This window comes from Pempheris klunzingeri, unplaced genomic scaffold (assembly GCF_042242105.1).
Source record: "Pempheris klunzingeri isolate RE-2024b unplaced genomic scaffold, fPemKlu1.hap1 Scaffold_63, whole genome shotgun sequence".
NCBI lineage: Eukaryota > Metazoa > Chordata > Actinopteri > Acropomatiformes > Pempheridae > Pempheris > Pempheris klunzingeri.
Window position 1 is genome coordinate 89,403 of NW_027254967.1, and position 20,740 is coordinate 110,142.

The following is a 20,740-nucleotide window of genomic DNA, read 5'->3' on the forward strand; positions in this document are numbered from 1 at the left end:
AACCTGCACAAATCTAAAAAATATACAGTATACAATCATAGTATTGTAATGTCTACTTTGTCACTTTCCATTGCTGTACCTAACTAAAGTGTGTGAAAAATTCAACATTTGTCTAATGTGATAATTGGCACTTGACACTATGTGTTATACACAGTTGCCTAATAATCATTTGCTGTGATTCCTTCAGGAGGAGACGCCGCTGTTTCTTGCAGCCAGAGAGGGCAGTTTTGAGGCGGCTCAGGTCCTCCTTGACCACTACTCCAACCGTGACATTACTGATCATCTGGATCGGCTGCCCCGCGATACCGCTCAAGAGCGCATGCATCATGACATAGTGCGTCTGCTTGACCAGTATAATTTGGTTCACAGCCCACACAATGGGCCCAACCACATGGGCGGAGGAGGAAACTCCTCTGTTATGTGTGGAGCCAATGGAGCAGGCTTCATGGGCATGCGGCCCGGGCCGCAGGGGAAGAAGAGCAGGAGGGGCGGAGGTGGAGCCAAGGTGGGAGGTGTTGGAGGGGGAGCTAAGGAGCTGAAAGACATGAAGGCGAAGAGAAGAAAGAAGCCTGCTGGAGGAGAGGGGCCGGGCGTGGGTGCAGCAGTCGGAGGAGGAAGTGGAGGAGGTACAGGAGGAGGGAGTGCCAACGGCGTCAAGGCAGCAGGAGGACTTCCAGAGAGCTCTGTCACCATGTCACCCGTTGACTCCCTGGAATCACCACACTCATACACAGGCGACGTATCCGGCACCGTCTCCACCACAGCAAACTCACCTCCCCTCCTGAGCAGTCCGACCTCCAGACAAATGCTGCCCCCCGTCAGCCACATGCTGGGGCAGCCACAAGGCTGGGTGGGCATGACCAAGCACGGCTACAGTGGCCACATGTTTGGCCTCGTCCCGCACCAGATGGGGGGGTCTCACCCTGGCATGGGCCAACACCACAGCCAGGGTCCGATGCTGACTCCCATGAATGTCACCATGAGCAGGGAGCAGCTGCCGCCTATCGTCACGTTCCAGATGATGGCCCCTGGCGGCCAGGCCATACTGAAGCAGCCTCAGCCAGGGCAGGTACAGGTCACACAGTCCCAGGGGCAGAACCAGAACCAGGGTCACTCCCAGCAGGGGCCAGGACACCTCCACTGCTCCCAGAGTATGATGTACCAGATGCCTGAGCAGATGACCATGGCGCACGGGCTCTCGCACACCCTGCAGCACCCCCACACCGTCAGCCATGGAGGCCACGGTGGAATCGAGGGCCAGTCTCGGCCTCTGCCCTCCTATCCGCCTATGCAGAGCCCCGTGGATAAGTACCCCACACCCCCCTCACAGCACAGTTACACCACCACCGGCTCAGAGGGCACCACCCCCGGCCACTCCGCCCACCCACCCAGCGAGCACCCGTACCTCACCCCTTCACCCGAGTCCCCAGACCCTTGGTCGTCCTCTTCGCCACACTCCAACTCGGACTGGTCTGACGTCACCACCAGCCCCACCCCTCTGGGGAACCCCCACCACGCACTGCCGTCTTCACACCACACACACATTCCAGAGCAGGTCCAGCTGCAGCCGCAGTCGCAACAGATGCAGCAGGCCTCTCAACAGTCTCAGCTGGGAAACATGCAGGTGTTTGCGTAGGCCGGCTGGGGGAAAGCACGGACAGACTGACTTTGGGATTCTGTGTAGTTAAATAACAACACATAGTAACTCATTCAAAGCTTTTCTCACATCGCTCGTTAATTCTCTCTGTTTGTTCTTCGTTATAATAATCAGCCACCTCTCCTTCTACCTTTTCTTCTCCTCTTTGCACTTAAGAAGACTGTGTATAGTTTCAAAAATGTCGAGTATTATCAGCTAGAAATCAAAAGTTCTCAATACCAAAAAAACAAAAAAAAACCGCGTGGAGTTAGCTGCCTGCCACAAGCTAAAATCAGTTGTCCATGTAGTTCCTTCGATCCCAGCTGAGCATCGTCTGCTCTCTGTTGGCTGAGTCAAGACTTAACTTTTTGCCTTTTGTCACTCAAACACAAACTGTTTATTGAGGGATCATCGAGGAATTGCCGACCAGGTGGCAGCCGGCTAGAAAACGGACTGTAGAGATGGACACTGAAGCATGGAGGAGACCGTCTGTCTCTTTTGGAGGACATTGTTATTTCATTCTGCTATATGATATCCTTATTTGATGTTTTTAATGTGATAAGCCTGCCAATACTAACTCCTTGTTGAAACCATTCACTCTACTTTTTTTATCACGATGAGTCACGTTCAGTTGATGCTTTAATCCAGCAAAACGACCTAGTTGTTGCCTCACTGTTTTTTTATTCATGCATTGTATTTTTTTATGTGCTAAAGGGGGAATTTTATAAAATGCTGTTGCATGACTAGAAAGACAAACATCAAGAAAATTACAGTTTATATAGAAATGCACACAGATGCATCTTGTTACTGAATGGCTCTACACTTGTAAATGTACTGCATTGATTACAGTTGATAGATTAGTATTTCCCATCAGATATTACCTGAACGCAGACGAGGGTTCACTAAGTGCAGTTTGTATTTGCATGCTGTAGATGCAGTGAGAACACCGTGTGTTAACCATGTTTTTGAAGCCTGTTACTGTTACAAATATACAAAAGAGTTGATTTGAAAACCAAATGAGACTTTGTCTGGATGCAGTTACATCACGCCTTGCCACTATACTCCATGAGTTGTTGAGGGATTCATTCAGAAGCTTGACAAACTTTATGCAAATACATACATTAGTTTTAGTATGTTGTATGATGAAATGTACATAGTCTGACAGGACATTCTGCTTATTGTTACTGAGCTCGATTTGGCAAAGACATGTCGACTTTTTTAAAATGTCTGTTTCTGTTTTTTGTTTTTTTTAATAAGAATTCTGATCGCACTTCTTGAATGATTCTGAATGTTACAGAGGTTCATGTTTTTACCTTTCAAAGTGCCTCTTGCTAAACGTTTTCTCTTCCAAAATCATTTAACCAGTTTTGCCTTTTGCTTAACAACAATCAGTATATCTGTGCACCTTTTTTTATTCGGCATGATTCAGAAACCAAGTCTGGAGGTGAGTTAGGTTTAATAAAGTATTTTATATCTTCCTTTGTAAAGTTTGTAATGTTGATTGTAGCTTTGTGTGGCTGCTCTGTAATCACAGGCCGTCATTCATTGGTTTATTTTTCAAACTCCAAAAAGGAACATCAGTGTCTCTAAGACCAAATTCTTTTTTTTTTTTCTGCCAAAAATTTTTGTCCACATATTTTGTGAGTCGTTCCCCTTGTTTCAGCACACACATCCGATACCAAGAAATGTTGTTTTGGTTTTAATAACTACTGCAAGTGTGTGTGTGTGTGTGTGTGAACAAACCAGATGATTCACATTTCCTCAATATTACCTAGAGTACCTGACACTTCAGGGCCTTTTTCTCTGTACCTGTGATATCCCCGCAGTTTCACAAAACACCAAAAGTGCTGTTCATCGAGTTGTCAGTCCCTCTTTTTCATTAAGAATGGTACAAGTCAGTTCACGTTCATATGCTCGCCCACATGTCTTTGTTCTGTATATAAAATGTTTTTTATCGTACTTTCCTCTGTTAACCAAATAGCGTATAATATACATGCCATATGAAGTAGTTGTCACCATGTTTGTTTACGGTAGAAGAACTAAAACTGATGATAAAATAAGTTGTCTGTCGCAAAGATAAAACCAAATGATCAACCAAATGTGCTTCCTGAAATAAAGCCCAGATCTTCATAGAGTTTTGCACTCATGTCTTTTTTGAAACATGCGTTGCTTTTGTCGTTTTCACATAGAGAATTAAAGTGTGACACAGGCACACAGATTTATTTTTCATCAGACTGCTCAAAGAGCGCTCAGTCCTTGGAAATATGATGTATTTTGAAAGTACAAAAACTTCAGGACAGCAAGTGCAACGTCAGGGTACACAGCTCATAGATAAGTATAGTTTTAAAGGATCATCACAGGATGTATTTTACTGAAAAATACCCAACTAACTAGGATTTGCCCTTCAGGGCTTTGGATTTACCTAAAGACTATATATTTATTACATTTTTGTAACATTTTCTTTTCCATTGTGCCTGATATAGGCTTATAGAAGCACTGTTTGTATATCTGAAATGATCTTTGCAATATTATTTACTCATCACCAAAGTCAAAGTCAGCAGTTTCTATCAGCCTGACATAAATTGAATGGTCAAAATGTTTAAATTAAATATTTGGGTGCTTTACCATTCAGCACAGCTAATGTCATGGACAGCATGCTAAGATATTGATAATACTAAATAATAACAAGGAAAAAACACATTACTACAGCAAAGTAAAGAAACACACTGAGAGGCTTTTTCATTAAACATATTTAAATCTAGTGGTTTGACTCATAGAGATGCTTTGTTTGTTACTGGATGGCCAAAGAACTGTTTCCACAAAAGAATACATGTATATATTTGGTGTGACTTTGGGCATGAATGTGTAATAATTATACCCCTTTATTATTCCACTATGAGGAGAAAACACAGATGTTTAAAATGTTTAAAGAAGGTTTAAAATGAGCCCGGGTGGTGCAGCCTGTTGTCAGTCCAGCAGGGGGCGCTGCTTCAAACAGGAAGCCACAATCCAGAGACGAGCAAGAAGTCTGTACACGGAAGTCCGCCAGGATTTTACATGCATGAGATTTGTTTTCTTCTGTAGACTTTCTCGGCATTATTTCCTCTTTCCCCTGACTGTTAGTTGACCCGCGGTGACCCCTGAGGATGGGACAGCCGGGCCGGAAACCCTGAGCAGACACCGGGCCGGCGCTTCACAACCAGTGCGGGTCAATGGACGCCAGGACTTGAAGCTGTTGCTGCTGTTTTGACAGCTGGGTCGAGCCTCCAGTACCTGGTCCGAGAGCTGCTGGGGACTGGCGGGACTCGGGGATTGGACTTATTTTATGTGGAGACGAATATCTCCGTCGGTGAAGTTGCTTTTTAAGCGCCATTGAAGGCAGAAAGGTGAGAGTCTCAGTCTGTCGGCGCCCTCTCCTCTCCTCTCCCCTCCTCTCCCCTCCTCTCCTCTCCTCTCCTCTCCCCTCCTCTCCCCTCCTCTCCTCTCCTCTCCCCACTGTTTGCTCTGTGAGTAATAACCTCTTTCTGCCCCTAAAAGCCTCTCTGTGGTAACAACAAGTCGAACTGCTCGCACCGTGTCTTTCGCCTCTCCTCTGCTCCGTGTCCAGCCTCCCACCGACCCGTGGCCATGGCCTCGTCCCGGCTGAAGTACCTCTCTCTGGGGGTGCTGGTGTTCCAGACCACCTCCCTGGTGCTCACCATGCGGTACTCCCGCACCCTGCAGGCCGAGGGCCCGCGGTACCTGGCCTCCTCAGCGGTGGTGGTGGCCGAGGTCATGAAGATCCTCACCTGTGTGCTGCTCGTCTTCAAGGAGCACAGTGAGTGCATCCGGACACAGGGCAGGGCTGCCACTGAGCCTAACCAGTATATCATATTTCTGATTGATTTATTGGATTTTATTGATTCGTTTACTCATTGTGAGGCCCATGAAATGTCAGACATGATAATCTTCTAGAGCACCAGGTGATGCCTTCTGACTGCCAGAGGAAAAGTAGCAAAACCTCACATTTGAACTTATGTTTGTCCTTTTTTGCTCAGTCAAGACAGAAATGATCATGGAAATATAAAAACAGTTTTTGATTAAGTTGTTTCACTGAATCAACTGACTTATTGTTTTAGCCCTAACTATGAAAAATACTTTGATTTTGATCTGGTGCAATAGAGTACTGATATTGAGAGTAGAGTATTACTAATGTGTATAATAAAATATAACAAGCTTGAGGATGGTGAAACGCTAAAAACTGGGGTTTAATATAATTTTATTTCTAAAAAATAGTGTTGATACAATGAGCTGAGTTTTCTTGGAGAAATATTTCTGTCTAAAATTGCCTGTATTCAAACTGTAATTAATTAAAAAAAAAAAAAAAAAAGTGGCAGCTTTATGTATTTGACAGTGCTGCATGTTTACATTACCAAAATGCTTCAGAGGTTCAACAATCAATACCTGGCTGACTAAAATACCCCACATACTGTAGTTGGAGAAGCTCCCTTTACTCAGGTTTGTCAGGTTGCGCTTGTCTTACACCCGTCCTATTGACGGATGTAAAACAAGATTCAAAGTGTTTATTGTCATGTGTGCAGTGTAGAAACGGGTTTCCCTGTACAATGAAAATCTTACTTTGCCATCCGCACTGAATGCCAAAGAGTGAAAAAGAAGAGGATAGAATAGAATATAAAACATATAAATATAAACTACTATTGCTAAATATAAATATATTTACATGTGTGCAAAAATACTTAGAATAAAGTACAGACTTAGAATAAAGTACAGAACTTAAAATAAAGTACAGACTTAAAATAAAGTACAGAAACAAGTGGGTTTTCTGAATCATCAGTAAAACCAGAAAGCCAAGTGGAAACTTCACAAACACAGCACCGCTCCGTCGTCTGTATGGTCAGATCTTGCACAAATGATCCCACTTATAAAGACACTGCAAACAAAATCCACTGCTAACTTTACAGACTAGCAGACGTAATCCCAGATTTAACTTCTACATGTCTGGCGTTTTGTTTGTGCTCCTCAGGTTACAGCATGCGAGCTCTGAACAGCGTCCTGCGTCAGGAAATTGTCCACAAACCAATAGAAACGTTGAAGCTGGCGATCCCCTCGGGGATCTACACTCTGCAGAACAACCTGCTGTACGTCGCCTTGTCCAACCTGGACGCAGCCACCTACCAGGTACGTCAGAGGGCAGGCTGGGTGTGGAGGCTGTGTGAATATGTTTACTCACAGCGTGACTCAGTGTAACACTCACAGGAGCTGATGTGTCTTGACACAGTTGCGTCTTTTACAGTTTTCCCACTTTGTCTCCGCCAGGTGACGTACCAGCTGAAGATCCTCACCACCGCTCTGTTCTCGGTGTCCATGCTGGGCCGCAGGCTGGGCGTCTACCAGTGGCTCTCACTGCTGATCCTCATGGCCGGAGTGGCTCTTGTGCAGGTTCGGTACAGCTTCAGTTCACCACTTGTAGAAATGTAAATCACGCTGTTCACTGTTTGTAGACGTCAGCCACAGGACATCCTCCCTGTGGTGTCTCTTTATGAGCACATAGACACGCCTGAGTGTTTGTATGAGTAGCTGCCTTTAAAAAGAGCCTTTTATTCCACCAATAATCAGAGTGAAAGTCCTTGTAAACGAGTTGGTATGAACGAGGGCCGGCGCAGCCTTGGTATAGTCGATGGTCTTTATAGTTGATTGGAGACAAGAAATCTCTACCGCAGCTGAAAATAAGATCTGGCAGCTATGAGACTGACAACCATTCACACTCACACTCACACCTACGGGCTATTTAAAGTCACCAGTTAAACTAACCTGCATGTTCAGCTCATGTGACAGGATATTAACCCTTTTAGTCATTTCAACACTGTGAAATGACTAATTCATTCATTCATTCATTGTAAACTGAATATCTTTGGGTTTCGCACTGTTGGTCGATTGAGGCATAACATTTGAAGATGTCTGGGATGTTCTGGGAAGCTGTAATGGGCATTTTGTCACCATTTTCCTTGGATGTTTCATAGAATAACGATTGATAATAACGATAAAATAACGATTGGGGGCGTTTTCCACTGGCCTGATAATCAGGCTGAATGGCACATTTTGTTGTCTTGTTCATTACTTGAGTCACATGAAGATTTTTACACTTTATACCAGTTTTCAAGTGGTGTATCTCACCCAGAGCAGCCATGTTTGAATAGAGGGTGTTTACTAGTTTCAGGGAGGCGATTTGTTCAGTAAACCACTGATGAATCGGCTCCTTCACTAGACGGCTCATCCATAAGCAAATAATTCATTCCCCGCCGCACTTTCAGCTGTTTCCAGAGCTTGCTAGTGGAAGCATTCTGTCTGATTGTTGACTGTGAAGTAGGAAACCAGGGTAGATTTGTGGAGAATTGATCACATTCAGCAGACTAAATAGGCTCATGCAGTGAAATCGCAGCCGGCTCCCTCGTTTGGTGTGTTTAGTATGTGGCCCGATCGCACCACACACAGATTTCATGAGAGAATTGTCAGCATGCTCCCTCTACCTCAGGTCGAGCTCAGGTTACTTTTTATGTCTGTGCAGAATCTGGAAACAGAGACTCTTAATTGTTGGTGTTGTCAGGTGTCACTTTGTCTAATCAAACATTTACTCAGCTGTGTTATGGAAGTTTGCCTATTTTCTGTTTTAATTATTGGGGGATCTCTAATGTCTTCTAATGGCCAGATAAAGAAAAGAGACTCTTATTCTCTGCGGGAGCTGTGTGGTTTTCTAAAGGTTAAATAAATAAAAGAAAATAATGAGGCCTGAACTGGAGCATTAAAATAAGCACTGGCAGCCAGTGGTTACGAGGGATTGTGCTGATGAACGATGAAGTGTTGACTGTTGTGATATCACCTCCTACTCCTTTTTGGCAAAACAAAGAGAATGGCAGTCAGTCAGTGTTACTCCTGATGTGATCTTAATGCTGGCTGAAGCACAGTGGAGGAGGAAGAGGAGGACATGGAGACGCACCTCGATGTGTCTACAGGATCAGACAGATAGAAACACTCCGTCCCAAACTGGTCCCAGTGTAACCAGACTGTGTGACAGTGCTTTGTCCATGACACCTCCACAAGGTTCAAATAACAGATCATCACGTCAGGTGTGAGGTTAACACGCAGCCATAGCAGCTATTATATTTGCAAACACCTACGAACAAATCAGTGAGCTAAACAGCCAGCATGCTTCTGCTACGAAAATAATTGGCTTGTTTTTCATTAATACAACTCCTCGTTTTCACTGTTCATTTTCAAGTTTTATACCGTTAGTTCTCACCCAGCAGGGTTTGTTTCGGAGTAGTTACAGAGGTGGAAGGCACACGGCATCTTGGTCCAATTACTGAAGTGATCTTTATCAAACAAGGACTCCGACTTGTTCTGACATTTTGTGCTTTTATCTAGAGGAAAAGTGCAGAAGCTACAATACTTCTCTTACTTTGCACAACCAGAGATCATCATCTTTTCTTTTTTTGTCTTTTTCTTTTTGCATGAACACACATTTTCCTGCTTACTGCAGCACATAATACAGAAACTCACACTCTGCAGCATTTTTACAACTCGGCAAAGTCGTGACGATGCCCTTGTGTGAATTTCAGGTACAGAGATCCTTGGATTCAGAGGGAAATTAGAGTGTGATTGTGAACCATTAAACAGCAGCGTATGAATATTCAGACTTTGGTTTTATTTGATCTTAAACACATTATATACACAAAGTTTTATGATAGGAACTGCTTTTTGGCAGTTTGAGCACTTGACATTAGTTCTGTTTTGCGTCCTCTTTACTGACTCAGTAGTTGTGTCATGCTTGTTCCTTTCTCTGTACTTAAAAAAATAGTTTGACATTGTGTAAAGTGCACTTATTCACTTTCTTGCAGAGAGCTAAATAAGAAAATCAATCCCGTTCTCATATATGTGCCTTAAATATTAGGGTACAGCCAGCAGAGGCTTGTCTTAGCTTAGCTTAGCACAAAAGCTGATGCCACGGAAAACCGTTAGCCATGCTCTGTCCAAATGTAATGAATCCACCTACCAGCACTTCTAACGCGCACCAGCTTAAACGTAAAATCTTCTTTGTTTAATTCATACATAAAAGTTTCACAGAGAGTTGTGTGCTGGTCTATTTCTTGCCGAGCGTATCTGTGTGTGTGTGTGTATGTTTTACTAGTTTAACAGACTATAAAAGTCTTTTTCTTTATTCCCACTTTGTATGATGTTTTGGTTGTTCCTGAATATTTATGTTCTTTCTCAAGTTTTGCGCTAGCTCAGATTTTAACTTCTAAATCAAGAGGTTTAGGTCTTTTGTTAACTTAAGGTCCACTTACTGGCTTTTGGACTACATCTTGCAGTCTTCCTCAGTGGATGGAGTCTGCTTTTAGTAGATCGACTTCTGGTGTAGCTTGTGAAACGTCATCCTCATGTCATGTGATGACGGCTCAGCTATCTGCTGAGGAAAACCATGGGATGCAGTTGCACGGGAAAAGCTAGAAGGTGGACCTTGAATTAAGATTTCTTTTTTTGGTCAAACTACTGGGTCCAAAGTCAAGAATGACCTTCCAAGGTGGAGGTTTATTATAACCCATCTGTTTCTCTGGTGCTTGCAGTGGCCCTCTGAGTCCGCGGTGGCCCCAGAGAAGGAGGCCCTCTCCACAGGCTCCCAGTTTGTCGGCGTGACAGCGGTTCTGGTGGCGTGCTGCTCCAGTGGGTTCGCTGGTGTCTACTTTGAGAAGATCCTAAAGGAGAGCAAACAAAGTGTCTGGGTCCGCAACATCCAGCTCGGTCAGTATTCATCGATCAGTGGAATCAATCAGTCGCAAACAGTATTCTTACATATAAAATGTAATTCAATGCGCCGGAAAGTAATGTTAAAGGTTCCGACATTTGATCAATGCCCATCCATCAACGGAGGAACAATGTTGTGACACGCTGTTGTGAACAGACTGAAAAAGGCGCTCCCTCCATGTTTCTGAAGGGAGCTGGTTTGTGCACAGTTTCCTCTCTTCCCTGCACAGAGAGCCAGCTGGGCTCTTTACCTCCGATATGTTTCTGTTAAGATGAATGTTCCTGTCTAGTTTATTTTTACCCTGGAGCGTGTGAGGCATGTGTTAAGTCTCCTGCGATTTCTGGTGTGGGCTTGGAGCTTTTTCACTCACACTAAATGTTAAAGCCTAGATCTGCAACAACAGCAGTGACGAAAACGCTGTGCAGTTTGTTTGTTTTTTATAGTTGTAAAAGTGATACAAGAGAATGTAAAAAGAGGGAAAATAGGAATTACTGCTGAGATGATTATTTGTTAACTTGAAATTTGATAATAATAATTGTTATTAGTTATTATTTGAAGTTATTTCACAAGCAAAATGCCAGACATTTCTCTATTTTATATGTTAAGTGGATACTTTTGGGCTTTGAGCTGCTGATCTGACAGAAGAGGCAATCTGTAGATGTCGCCTTAGGCTTTCTTTTATAAGTGGAAACATATTTTTTGAAAATGAAAAGAATTGTTAGTTACAGCCTCATTAAGTAAGTGAAGAGAGAGGGAGAGAAGTAAAGTAGCTGGAGCACATGCTGTGGCAAGATATTAAAGGAATAGCTGAGGAGAGTTAAATGAGAAGATTGATGCCACGCTCACATCTGTGTGGAAATTCTGAGGCTAGAGACAGGAAAGGGTTAATGCTAGCTTAGCTTACTTTAGCATTAAGATTGGGAATGGGGGAGCAGCCAGCTTGGCTCGTCCAAAGTCCAACTTCCAGCAGCTTTTTAAAACTCACTAATTAACAAGTTATATCTTGTTTGCTTAAACTGTATAAAAACAACCGTTTGTGGTGTTGTGGCTTCGTGCCGGACTATTTCTTGGAGAGGCATTCTGTGTGAACACGCAGCAGTCTTGGTACCGTCTGAATTTCTGTTTTTCAGGGATGTTTGGCCTGGTGTTTGGCCTCTTTGGGATGCTGGCCTACGACGGAGAGAGGGTGAAGGAGTCGGGAATGTTTCAGGGATACAACACAGTCACCTGGGCTGTCGTAGCGCTGCAGGTAAGGCTCACTCCACTGCCACTGATTCAGTGTTTCCCAAAAACTTGAATGTAACTTTCTTCGAGCCTGTGGGGTAACAGTCTCTTAATTTCGTGGATCAGACTCCCTGTCGGTCTGTGCAGGTCGTGCCTTCGTCCATCTGCGCCTGTGTGTTTGTTGTTTCTCCAGGCGCTGGGTGGTCTGGTCATAGCAGCGGTCATCAAGTATGCAGACAACATCCTCAAGGGCTTTGCTACGTCGCTCTCCATCATCCTGTCAACTCTGATATCGTACTTCTGGCTGCAGGACTTCGACCCCACTGGGTAGGGGGAACCATCTACTACTTCTCCGTCTGTCTTTCTTCTGTAACGTTTTATCTCGTAATCACAGTTCCTCCAGGTGACTGCGCTGTCTGCTGTCGTCCACAGCGTGTTCTTCCTGGGGGCCATTTTGGTCATCGTGGCCACTTTCCTGTACGGCTACGAAGGCAAGCCTTCCCCCAACCCCAGCAGGGCGTAGGACACTCACGGCTGACCCTACGGCAGCAGCAGGACGTCCTGCTGAAGCGTCAAGACGTGGAGGGGAAAGGAGGACAGAGAGCTGGAGAAAAAGAAGGGGAAAGGTCTTTATCATATATTGCGGTGAGGAAAAAGGAAGAGACGGAGCAGAGGAGGAGGAGGAAGAGAGGAGGTAAGCAGGCTGGGAACAGAGGACAGGAGGAGTGGGAAAAGAAGGTTATTAAACAAAAAGCAAGCACAAAGCTGTGATGGAGCTCACACACCAGAAGTGCCTCAGCTGAGAAGGGTAACCAACTGTGGCGAAACAGGATTGTGTGTTTGTCCTATAATTACCGCCGTAGAGAGATAATCCTGGCTGCCACACCTGCAGATCTGGAGAGAGATTCTTGACAGGACCGACTGATTGTGTTCATTAGGAACCTGTTTGACTGCCAGTCACTGTAACTGCCACATCAATCACACCTATATAGCAAAGGACTAAAGAGGCAGACAGGCAGGACTCTGTAATTCTTCTTCAAAACCACATCGCTTTAGATGTAGTGTGACAAGCCCGCACTGCTTTGAAAGCACATTTTGGCCATTTATTCCCTGAAAATGAGCCTTGTTTACTCTAAAGCTGTGCACAATACTACCAGCTCACACAGTTAAGGTTAGCTGAGGACCACGGTTAGGGTTAGAGCCTGCTGTAAACGTGGGATTTGTGCACAGCTTTAGGGGCCTGTCTGCCTGGGAGGCACAACTCGGGGCAAAAAAATAGGCAAGTCATTGAACCAAGAGCCTTTAGACTTCAGCAGTTAGTTGCGGAGACCATAACTAGTATTGTTTTCTAAATGATGGCTCTTATGTTGCGTTTTGTTCGGCTATTTTTGGCAACAACTTTTGTTGCCAGGCAACATATAGTCACTTGGACATCTCTGATAACGTATACAGTGTGACTCAGTGACAGATCTGTCCTTCTGTATGACTCCGGTCTGTCTGTCTGTGGTGGAGTTTATCATTTGACAGTAATCCGGGGATAATAAACAAAATACTACAGAAATGCTGTTCTAGGCTGAAACAGGGGTTGATTATGTGGTGACGATGATTTTGTACAACTTGAAATTCTATTAACCTTGGGTGTAAATAATAGCACCGTTTAAATCGTAAGCTATGAATCTAAATGAACTGTCTGTTTAACTTATTCATTGACGAGGCGTTTACGTGACTTTTCAAAGCCACTGATTACAAACATCCAGCTCCTTATGTCCTCCTGTGCTCGTGTAACAATATTCTGTTGATTTGATTTTTTTTTTTTTTTTGGCAAATTAATCAAAAGTCTCTGAATGGAGCCCAGCGAAGTCTGAACTGACTGGGTACTTGATATTCATCACATCAGACATCTGTGAGGTATTATTTACATAGAAAGTAACCTTGGACTGTACAACTTGACTGATGATTTTCTTCTGGAACTACTTTTTTCCACTTGGGATAAAGCGGGTATGATCAATAACTTTATTATTTTAATTGCCGATATGTGAATCTTTTATAAAAGAAAAATGTTTCCTTTAAACCTTTCTGAATGTGTTTTTGTGTTGACTTCACTCTGCATCTCCTCCTAGATCCTCTCTACACTAAAAGACACACATTTATGTATTGGACTGCTAAACCAAAAAGGCATCTTGACTTTAGATTCATGAAATTTACACCAACTCAGACTACAATACACTGCAGCAGCCTGCATCATACAGCCATCGTAGCAGTGAGTCTGAATCCGAATTCCCCCCGATGTCTAATTCTAGATACATCTTTGCACAATTACACATCCAGCCACTTTCTATTCTAATCTAATTTAACACTTGACAAGTTGCCTTAGAACTGCAAACTATATAACATGAATAAATTCACACTTTGATATTTTTGGCATTTATTTTAATGAGTTTAAAAACACTGCATGCAAAAGCCAGACAGTCTGAGAGAAAGGACTGTAACACACCAGAGTTTCATGTCCTTCATATTATAACACTGTAAAACACCATCACCCAGTCAGCTTAAACCAATTACTGCAGTAGCTTCCAGTCAATCAGCAGAACAAGTAGGAATTATCGAGTCAAGCTCCCCGTGAAGGGCCATGTACCGCTGTACCCTCGAGTCCTCAGGCACATCTGTTACAGTTAAAGACACTTGAGGACCTGATACACACAGACTGTGTGACCTCGTGGTCAAGTATAAAGTATATTTTTGCTGACACTTCATTTTAATCGGGGCAACGTGTCAAAAAGGTTTCCGCTTTCTTTCACCCTATAAAAGCCTCATTACACAGAATAGAGTCAGAGACGGGTAAAGATCACCCACTTTGATTATCCACTTAAAAGTGCTGCTCTAGATGTTCCCCCTGATTGTCAGCGTGGCCTCTCACATGCCTCAAACTGCTCCTGTGTCATGGCTACGATAGGCATGTTGTTAAAATATCCACGGCCCGTGCCCTCCGAATGATGAGTGTGTTGCAGGACGTGCACTACACGGGCAGAGCACTCCTTGCGGTGAACGCGGCTCTGGTGTCGTCCTGCATGAGGTGTGTATGTGTGTGTGTGAAGGCTCGATCGGTTTGCACCAGGAATAATGAGCAGCATGGGTAACATAATGTGGTTACATCCTCTGTCTGTTCATCTCTGTCTCATTAAGACCAACTCAGCGCTTCGGCGTGACCTGTTTCACCGGCACACTGAGAGAGTGTGTTAAAGGAAATACAGCATGTTGACCTGCCTGCAAAACAATACGCAACATTTTCAGATTCAACAGGATTGTTCATAAAAGTTCATATTCTGTAAACTGCACTCTGGTTTTCAGTCGTGAATCTTCATAAAAACACATTTTTATAAAAGATCGTAGTGGCACAAGAGACTGTGTGTCTGTTCACCCAAATTACCAGGAAAAAACAACACATTTTCTTACTTCTATCAGCATCTAGACATGTAGATAGTTTCAGTTTTATTTTTGCATGTTTTAAGATATCTGTACCCGAGATTTCTGCCTCCACCCAAAACAATGGTGGTGAAGGAAATGCCACTTGTGGCGCACAAGGCTTTGACACATTACATTAAAAACCAACATGTCAACATGATTTTCCAGAAATCTTTTCCATCGTAAAGTCTTTCTGGCATGGCTCTGAGGATGGGGATGAAATATCTCTATTATTCAATGGACCGCCACAAAATTCTGTGCAGGTATTTATAGATGATATCTCTTAATTACTTTGGTAAATCCTCGACTTTTCCTCTAGCACCACAGTGGAACTGATAGTAATAATAGCGTAACTGACTTTTCCTCTATAAATATCATTAGATCCAAATTTAAAATGTTCCCTTACTTTGGTTTATAACCAACTACCTGCAAAAAAGGAGATTAGGAGAAGAGGAGACGACTTAGTGTTAATAAGCAAATGTTAACATGCTTAACTAAGACGATAAACATGGTAAATCTATACCTCCTAAACATCAGCACATTGAATTGTTCTTTTGTATTTCTTGTGTAGCTTAAATCACCGCTGTGTTTCCATGCAGCCTCACGGAGCAGCTGGCACGGCCGTAGACACTTTGTCTCAAAGCTCCACTATGTGGGTTTGGAGGCAGAAATCTTATATTAATCAGATATTTCAAAACTTGCACAAGTAAAATCCTAACAATCTCCATATTTAGATACCACTAGAAGTATGTGGGAAGCTGTGTGTTTGTAATTTAGGTGGACTGATTTAAGTCTTCTAGCATTAATACAGTTCTCTTTCAGTACAATCTTTGCTCTTAAACACTTTACTGTATACTGACTGGATATAGACATTAGTGTAGCTCTCTTTGTCCTGCTGCAGCCACTGAAGGCCAGACACATTTTATTACTTGTAAAATAAAGTAACTTTGCTTCTTAGCCTCACAACTCTGACTAGATGAGACACGAGAAAGACATAATCTGGTTTTTACTGTAGAAGGCTGTCATCATCAGGCATCACTGGCTTTCAAAAGGCAGGCAGGCAGAAGCTCTGCAGCTTGGATGAACTGGCCATTTGTGAGTGAAAAAAACAAAATTAAAAAACAAAATCCCGCTGCAGGGCTTCATTTAAGATTCTCCTCGATGCACAAATCGTGTGCACATCATCAAATCCAGTTGTGATTTCTACATTTTCTGTGATATGTAAAAAAAAAAGCAAAGTAGCTCTGAGGATGCATGTGTGTTGACAATCTGTTACTAAATCATCTTGAAAAATGACCCTCCCTGTGGCACAAATGAGGCCCCTGGTGTGTTTGTGTGTGAGTGTGTATGTGTGTTTGTGAGGCAGTCTGGTGTGACAAAGCAGCAAGCCCGGACCCAAATCTGGGGCTCCATTATAGAAAACACACAACCACAAGCACGTACACATATGCCCTCACACCCACACTCACACCACCTCTAAAAGCATCTCTTCCAGTAGCATTTCAGTAGATATTATAGTTCTCTCTGTCCCCGCAGCAGTGTTGTCCTCCTTGGGCCTGTATGACACATAAACAGTAACACCTCTCCTGGATTACACTCGTACACAGCACTTTACTGTACAGTACAGAGCAGGCCAGCATCATGTCATCATTAAGGCTTGAGAACCTTTTTAAACAGGGTCTGTATTTAGGCTTGGTCAATTCTTTCTGGGCCTGAGTAGCTACAGTACAGGTTTGCGTTACATCCCAGCACTAATGGCAGACTTTCAGAGTTAGCTTTGCTCAGTTGTGCTGGGCTGGAGTAAAGGCCTGGATACCCAACAGCTCAACAGCACCAGAAGTAGAGACCGACATACTTTCTGGATCGTCAAAGGCAGCGGTGGGGAATTAAGGCAGTTGTCCCCTCAAGATTTCACACGCAAAACACTGCAACTCTAATTTGTGCCATTGACAGGTGAAGTCTCAGCCTGTTTATAGATCTTCATTTTATCTGTCTTTCCCTCTGATTATCCTGTCAGCTGCAGAAATGGCCCGCCATGATAACAGACGGCCAATCAGATGCTCTGAACGCTTTATTTGGGTGGTATGACAACAAGCGGAGGCCCTCTCCTCGGCCTCCACATCAGAACCTGGGCGTCATTGGCGTTGGGCCTCCCCATGGAGTTGGGAGGGATGGGCTCCATGCGGGTCAGCACCCGCGGCTGGTCCTGGTGCACCCGGCCCACCAGCCTGGCCCTGGAGCCCAGAGGCAGGGACGGATCCACCGCGATGTCGACCCTCATCCTCCACTTGATGGTGTGGAGCAGGATCTTTTCCCTGGACGTGGTGTTGAGCGCCACTAGCCAGGTGGTGAAGCTCTGGTCCCTTTTGATGTTAGTCAGTAAGGGTGTGTTGGATTCACTGACCGGCACAGCCCAGGTGACGCTGGGGTAAAAATTGTCATTCATGCTGACAATGAAGCGGGATGGCTTGGAGGTGGGGCCCACTATGGTGACTGTCTCTGTTGTGTTTCCGTACCAGGGGTAGCTCACACCGTCTGAGTCGCTGATGGCCCTCACCAAGCCTTCTCGTAGCTGAGGCAGCTCCCAGCTTGACCTGGGAGGAGACAGACAGTATGAGACCAGGAGATTTCTGGGTAGTGGTGTGCCATTCATGTAATAGACACATGTTAATGACTATCAACAAAACCCATGAAAAGCCACCAAAGCCAGCAATGAGCTGATTCCTCCAACAAGTACAAGTACACCTCTACATCTCTGCAGCAAGGTGGGAATTTAAAGGGCTGGAGGTCAACAGAAGTATCGTCAGCTGCTGCTAAGGTGCTTTTTAAAGGCCCAATCTGTATTTTTCTCCCCATTTGAACTGCATTTACATGCTTATATATTGTCAGTAGCTGTGCCTATAGATGAACAATCACCATTTTGTTAGTTTCTTAACTGGTAATTTAAAATAATTAGTGCTGATGTTTAAAAAAAAATCATGTTTCCAATAGTGCTTAGACTGTCTATTCATTGATTAGTCAATCAACAGAAAGTTATAGGACTATTTTGGTAATTATTAAATTATATGATTCACCATTTAGGTTATTTACTGGCCAAACATTTGGAGTTTCCAGCTTCTCGTGTGTGTGTGTGTGTGTGTGTGTGTGTGGATTTGCTGCTTTTTCAGCGACACTGTAAATTTAATACTGTTGTTTTCCCAAGTCAAGCAGCCCAAATATGTCACCTTGTCATTTTGAATCAGTTGTTCAAACTTTACAGACAAAATTGTGTAATGAAAACTTGACTGACAGATCAAGTAATGAAGAAAATGATCAATAGTGTGCTTTCCTGCAGCAAGAAACACCAACAAATGGGCTGCCAGCCAGTTTGGAAGTGACAACAGTTTCCACTTGTTTTACATTTTGGTGACGAGGTGACAATGTTGAGGTTCACATTTGGCTGAAGTGTTACTGTCGTCATGATCATGTGTCTTAACGTAACAAGATCATTCCAACATGGCTCTAAAATCCTTATCCAGACACAATGAGGGCACAATAGCCGCCTGTAAGTGATATTTAGTGGTTCAGTGTCAGTGGATTACCATCAGCTCAGTTAATCTCAGTAAAACTGCTCTAACAGTTTATGTCATCAGGTGCCCCCCTCCCCCCTCTCAATCTATTTGTTGTGCTTTCATGACCAATCTGATGACAGGCCACCCTAAGTCTTATCCTCTCACCCCTACACCCACCCACTCAGGATTAAACACCCCCTCGCATATGCCCTCCAGATAATGTTTGTGTGTGCGCTTGTTGTGGGGGTGTGGGGGAGGACATGTCTCCGTGGGCACAATTTGAGTGTGAGAGCATCAACTGTTGTTTAGCTCCTTTAATAGCAGCTTTTCTATTTAGGTGCCAAAGTCACAGGAACAGAATCTGTCGGTGGGCGTCTGAATGAAGGAGGCTGACAAGCACAGTTAACCTGCTGCGTGCACAAATGCTCCTCTGCTCAACTCGCTGTGATGCACAAGCACGAACACGTTAGGACTGTACAGAGTGTACAAGCATGCACGCAAAGACCCGCCACGCACTGCACGCACACACTGCGCTTCGTATGTGGAGGCGCGTCACGGGGTGCACGAGGACGCAGGTGACAGAGGTGTGAACTCACATGCCGACGTCTCCGTAGGTGTTGTAGAATTCCATCTGGGTGCACGCCTGGATCCAGCCCACCACCCATGTCTCATTGCGCGGGATGGGGGGCATCACAATCCGCGCCGAGGCTTTGAAATAGGGCGTCTTGTACCGAAGCACTATGGGCGAGTTCTCCTCAATGACAGTGGGGCAGTGGTCGATGGTGGCGGACAGGTCGTACACCACGATGTTCTCTCGCTTGATGCGGGACTTGTTACAGGCTATGCTCTGGATGCAGCCCATGGCTGTGCAGGTGAAGGTGATGGTCAGGAGCAGCCAAGAGAGCCTGACAGGCCTGGGGAGCAGCACTGCTGACCGGGACTCGACCACTACCAACACTATGAGGCCGTGCATCAGATGAAGCTGTAAGGCAAAGGTGGGTGCTACCACGCCGCAGGCCCGTGTCAGAGTCACAGTAAGGCTTCAAGAGGGGTTAGGGGGGGCAGCTGCGTCCTAGGATCCGGGTTCAGTCCCTCTGTGTCAGCAGGCACCCGCCCTGCTCATGAGCGGGCACATCAACCTGCTCCGGGGGCGCAGCTCTGTGGCTAACCCCGAGATCTGACCTCTCCGGAGGCTGCAAGCCACAAGAGAAACACCCTGCAGGGATTAATAAAGTATCACATGAAATTTTCATACAGTTATGATTGTATCCTCTCCGCTCAAACAGCCGCCTGTTTCCGCCTGCCCTCTCCTCAAGGATCCGACCCCTCTGCGCTCCCGCTGGGACCCCAGCCCGTAACCTTTGATCCTCTTCTTTCTTCCCCGAGCTGTCATGTCACAAGAAGCGTCGGGGGACCGGCGGACACCGGGGCGCCGGCAGGGGGACCCGGTGGTCGGGCGGCGAGGCTTGTCGATGCGGCACTGAACATGGGATGCTGCTGCTGCCTGGAAGCGGAGCGGCGGCGTCACTGTCCGTCATGCCTGTCGACTCGACGGGAGGGAAACCCGGTGAGTAAAACAGAACCTGCGAGTCCGAGCATCGGCGATCGGGGGGTGGGGGTGGAGAGGATGGGGGGGTGGGGGGGTGGAGGGTATCAGCTTCCTCCTGCAGAGTCAGACGACACGGGCGGGTTGGTCCCGATCAAAACGAGGAAGGAAATGAGCTGTAAATGAACCGGTTGCCAGCATCTGTCGTAGACTGATCAAACAATGGCATTAGGGCAAAGAGAGAGAGAGATAAACAGAGTCACAGTAGCCGTGTGGAGAGCGTCCGCCGCTCGGCATCCTCATTTGATGAAGGCTGCATGGCTGAGTGTCGCTGTTCAGCCTGCGTGGTGCTGAAGATGCTGAATGGACCAATGAGCGGCAGAGGGAGGCTGGAGGCGTAGGAGGGCCCGAGTCTGCACAGTAGTAGCTTTGCGACCTCTTTCCTCCATATTGGAATAATGCTTTCCAATCACGTAAACACAAAGAAGACTTTTGTCTACAATCACCAAGCCTTGGTTTTG

The 20,740-nt window shown here is 45.0% G+C and overlaps 3 protein-coding genes across 3 annotated transcripts in view; 2 read left to right on the plus strand and 1 right to left on the minus strand.

Annotated features, from left to right (window-relative positions):
• LOC139224825 (neurogenic locus notch homolog protein 2-like) overlaps positions 1-3,770 on the plus strand; it is a 43,443-nt gene extending 39,673 nt beyond the window's left edge. Inside the window, exon 35 of the mRNA XM_070856133.1 lies at positions 188-3,770. Coding sequence (XP_070712234.1) covers positions 188-1,636 — 1,449 coding nt within the window. The 3' untranslated portion in view covers positions 1,637-3,770. The remainder of the gene's footprint in view (positions 1-187) is intronic.
• Positions 3,771-5,242: 1,472 nt separating this feature from the next.
• On the plus strand, positions 5,243-13,731 carry LOC139224826 (UDP-N-acetylglucosamine transporter-like). Its single transcript, XM_070856134.1, has 7 exons — positions 5,243-5,453; positions 6,660-6,814; positions 6,953-7,075; positions 10,258-10,432; positions 11,567-11,685; positions 11,854-11,987; positions 12,093-13,731. The coding sequence occupies exons 1-7, from the start codon at positions 5,264-5,266 to the stop codon at positions 12,181-12,183; spliced, it is 987 nt and encodes a 328-aa protein (XP_070712235.1). The 5' UTR covers positions 5,243-5,263; the 3' UTR covers positions 12,184-13,731.
• A 3,462-nt stretch (positions 13,732-17,193) lies between these two features.
• LOC139224835 (protein FAM78B-like) lies at positions 17,194-19,646 on the minus strand. Its single transcript, XM_070856145.1, has 2 exons — positions 19,270-19,646; positions 17,194-17,716 (listed from the first exon to the last, which is right to left on the minus strand). Exons 1-2 carry the CDS (start codon positions 19,644-19,646, stop codon positions 17,194-17,196), a joined length of 900 nt encoding a protein of 299 aa, XP_070712246.1.
• Positions 19,647-20,740: the final 1,094 nt, after the last annotated feature.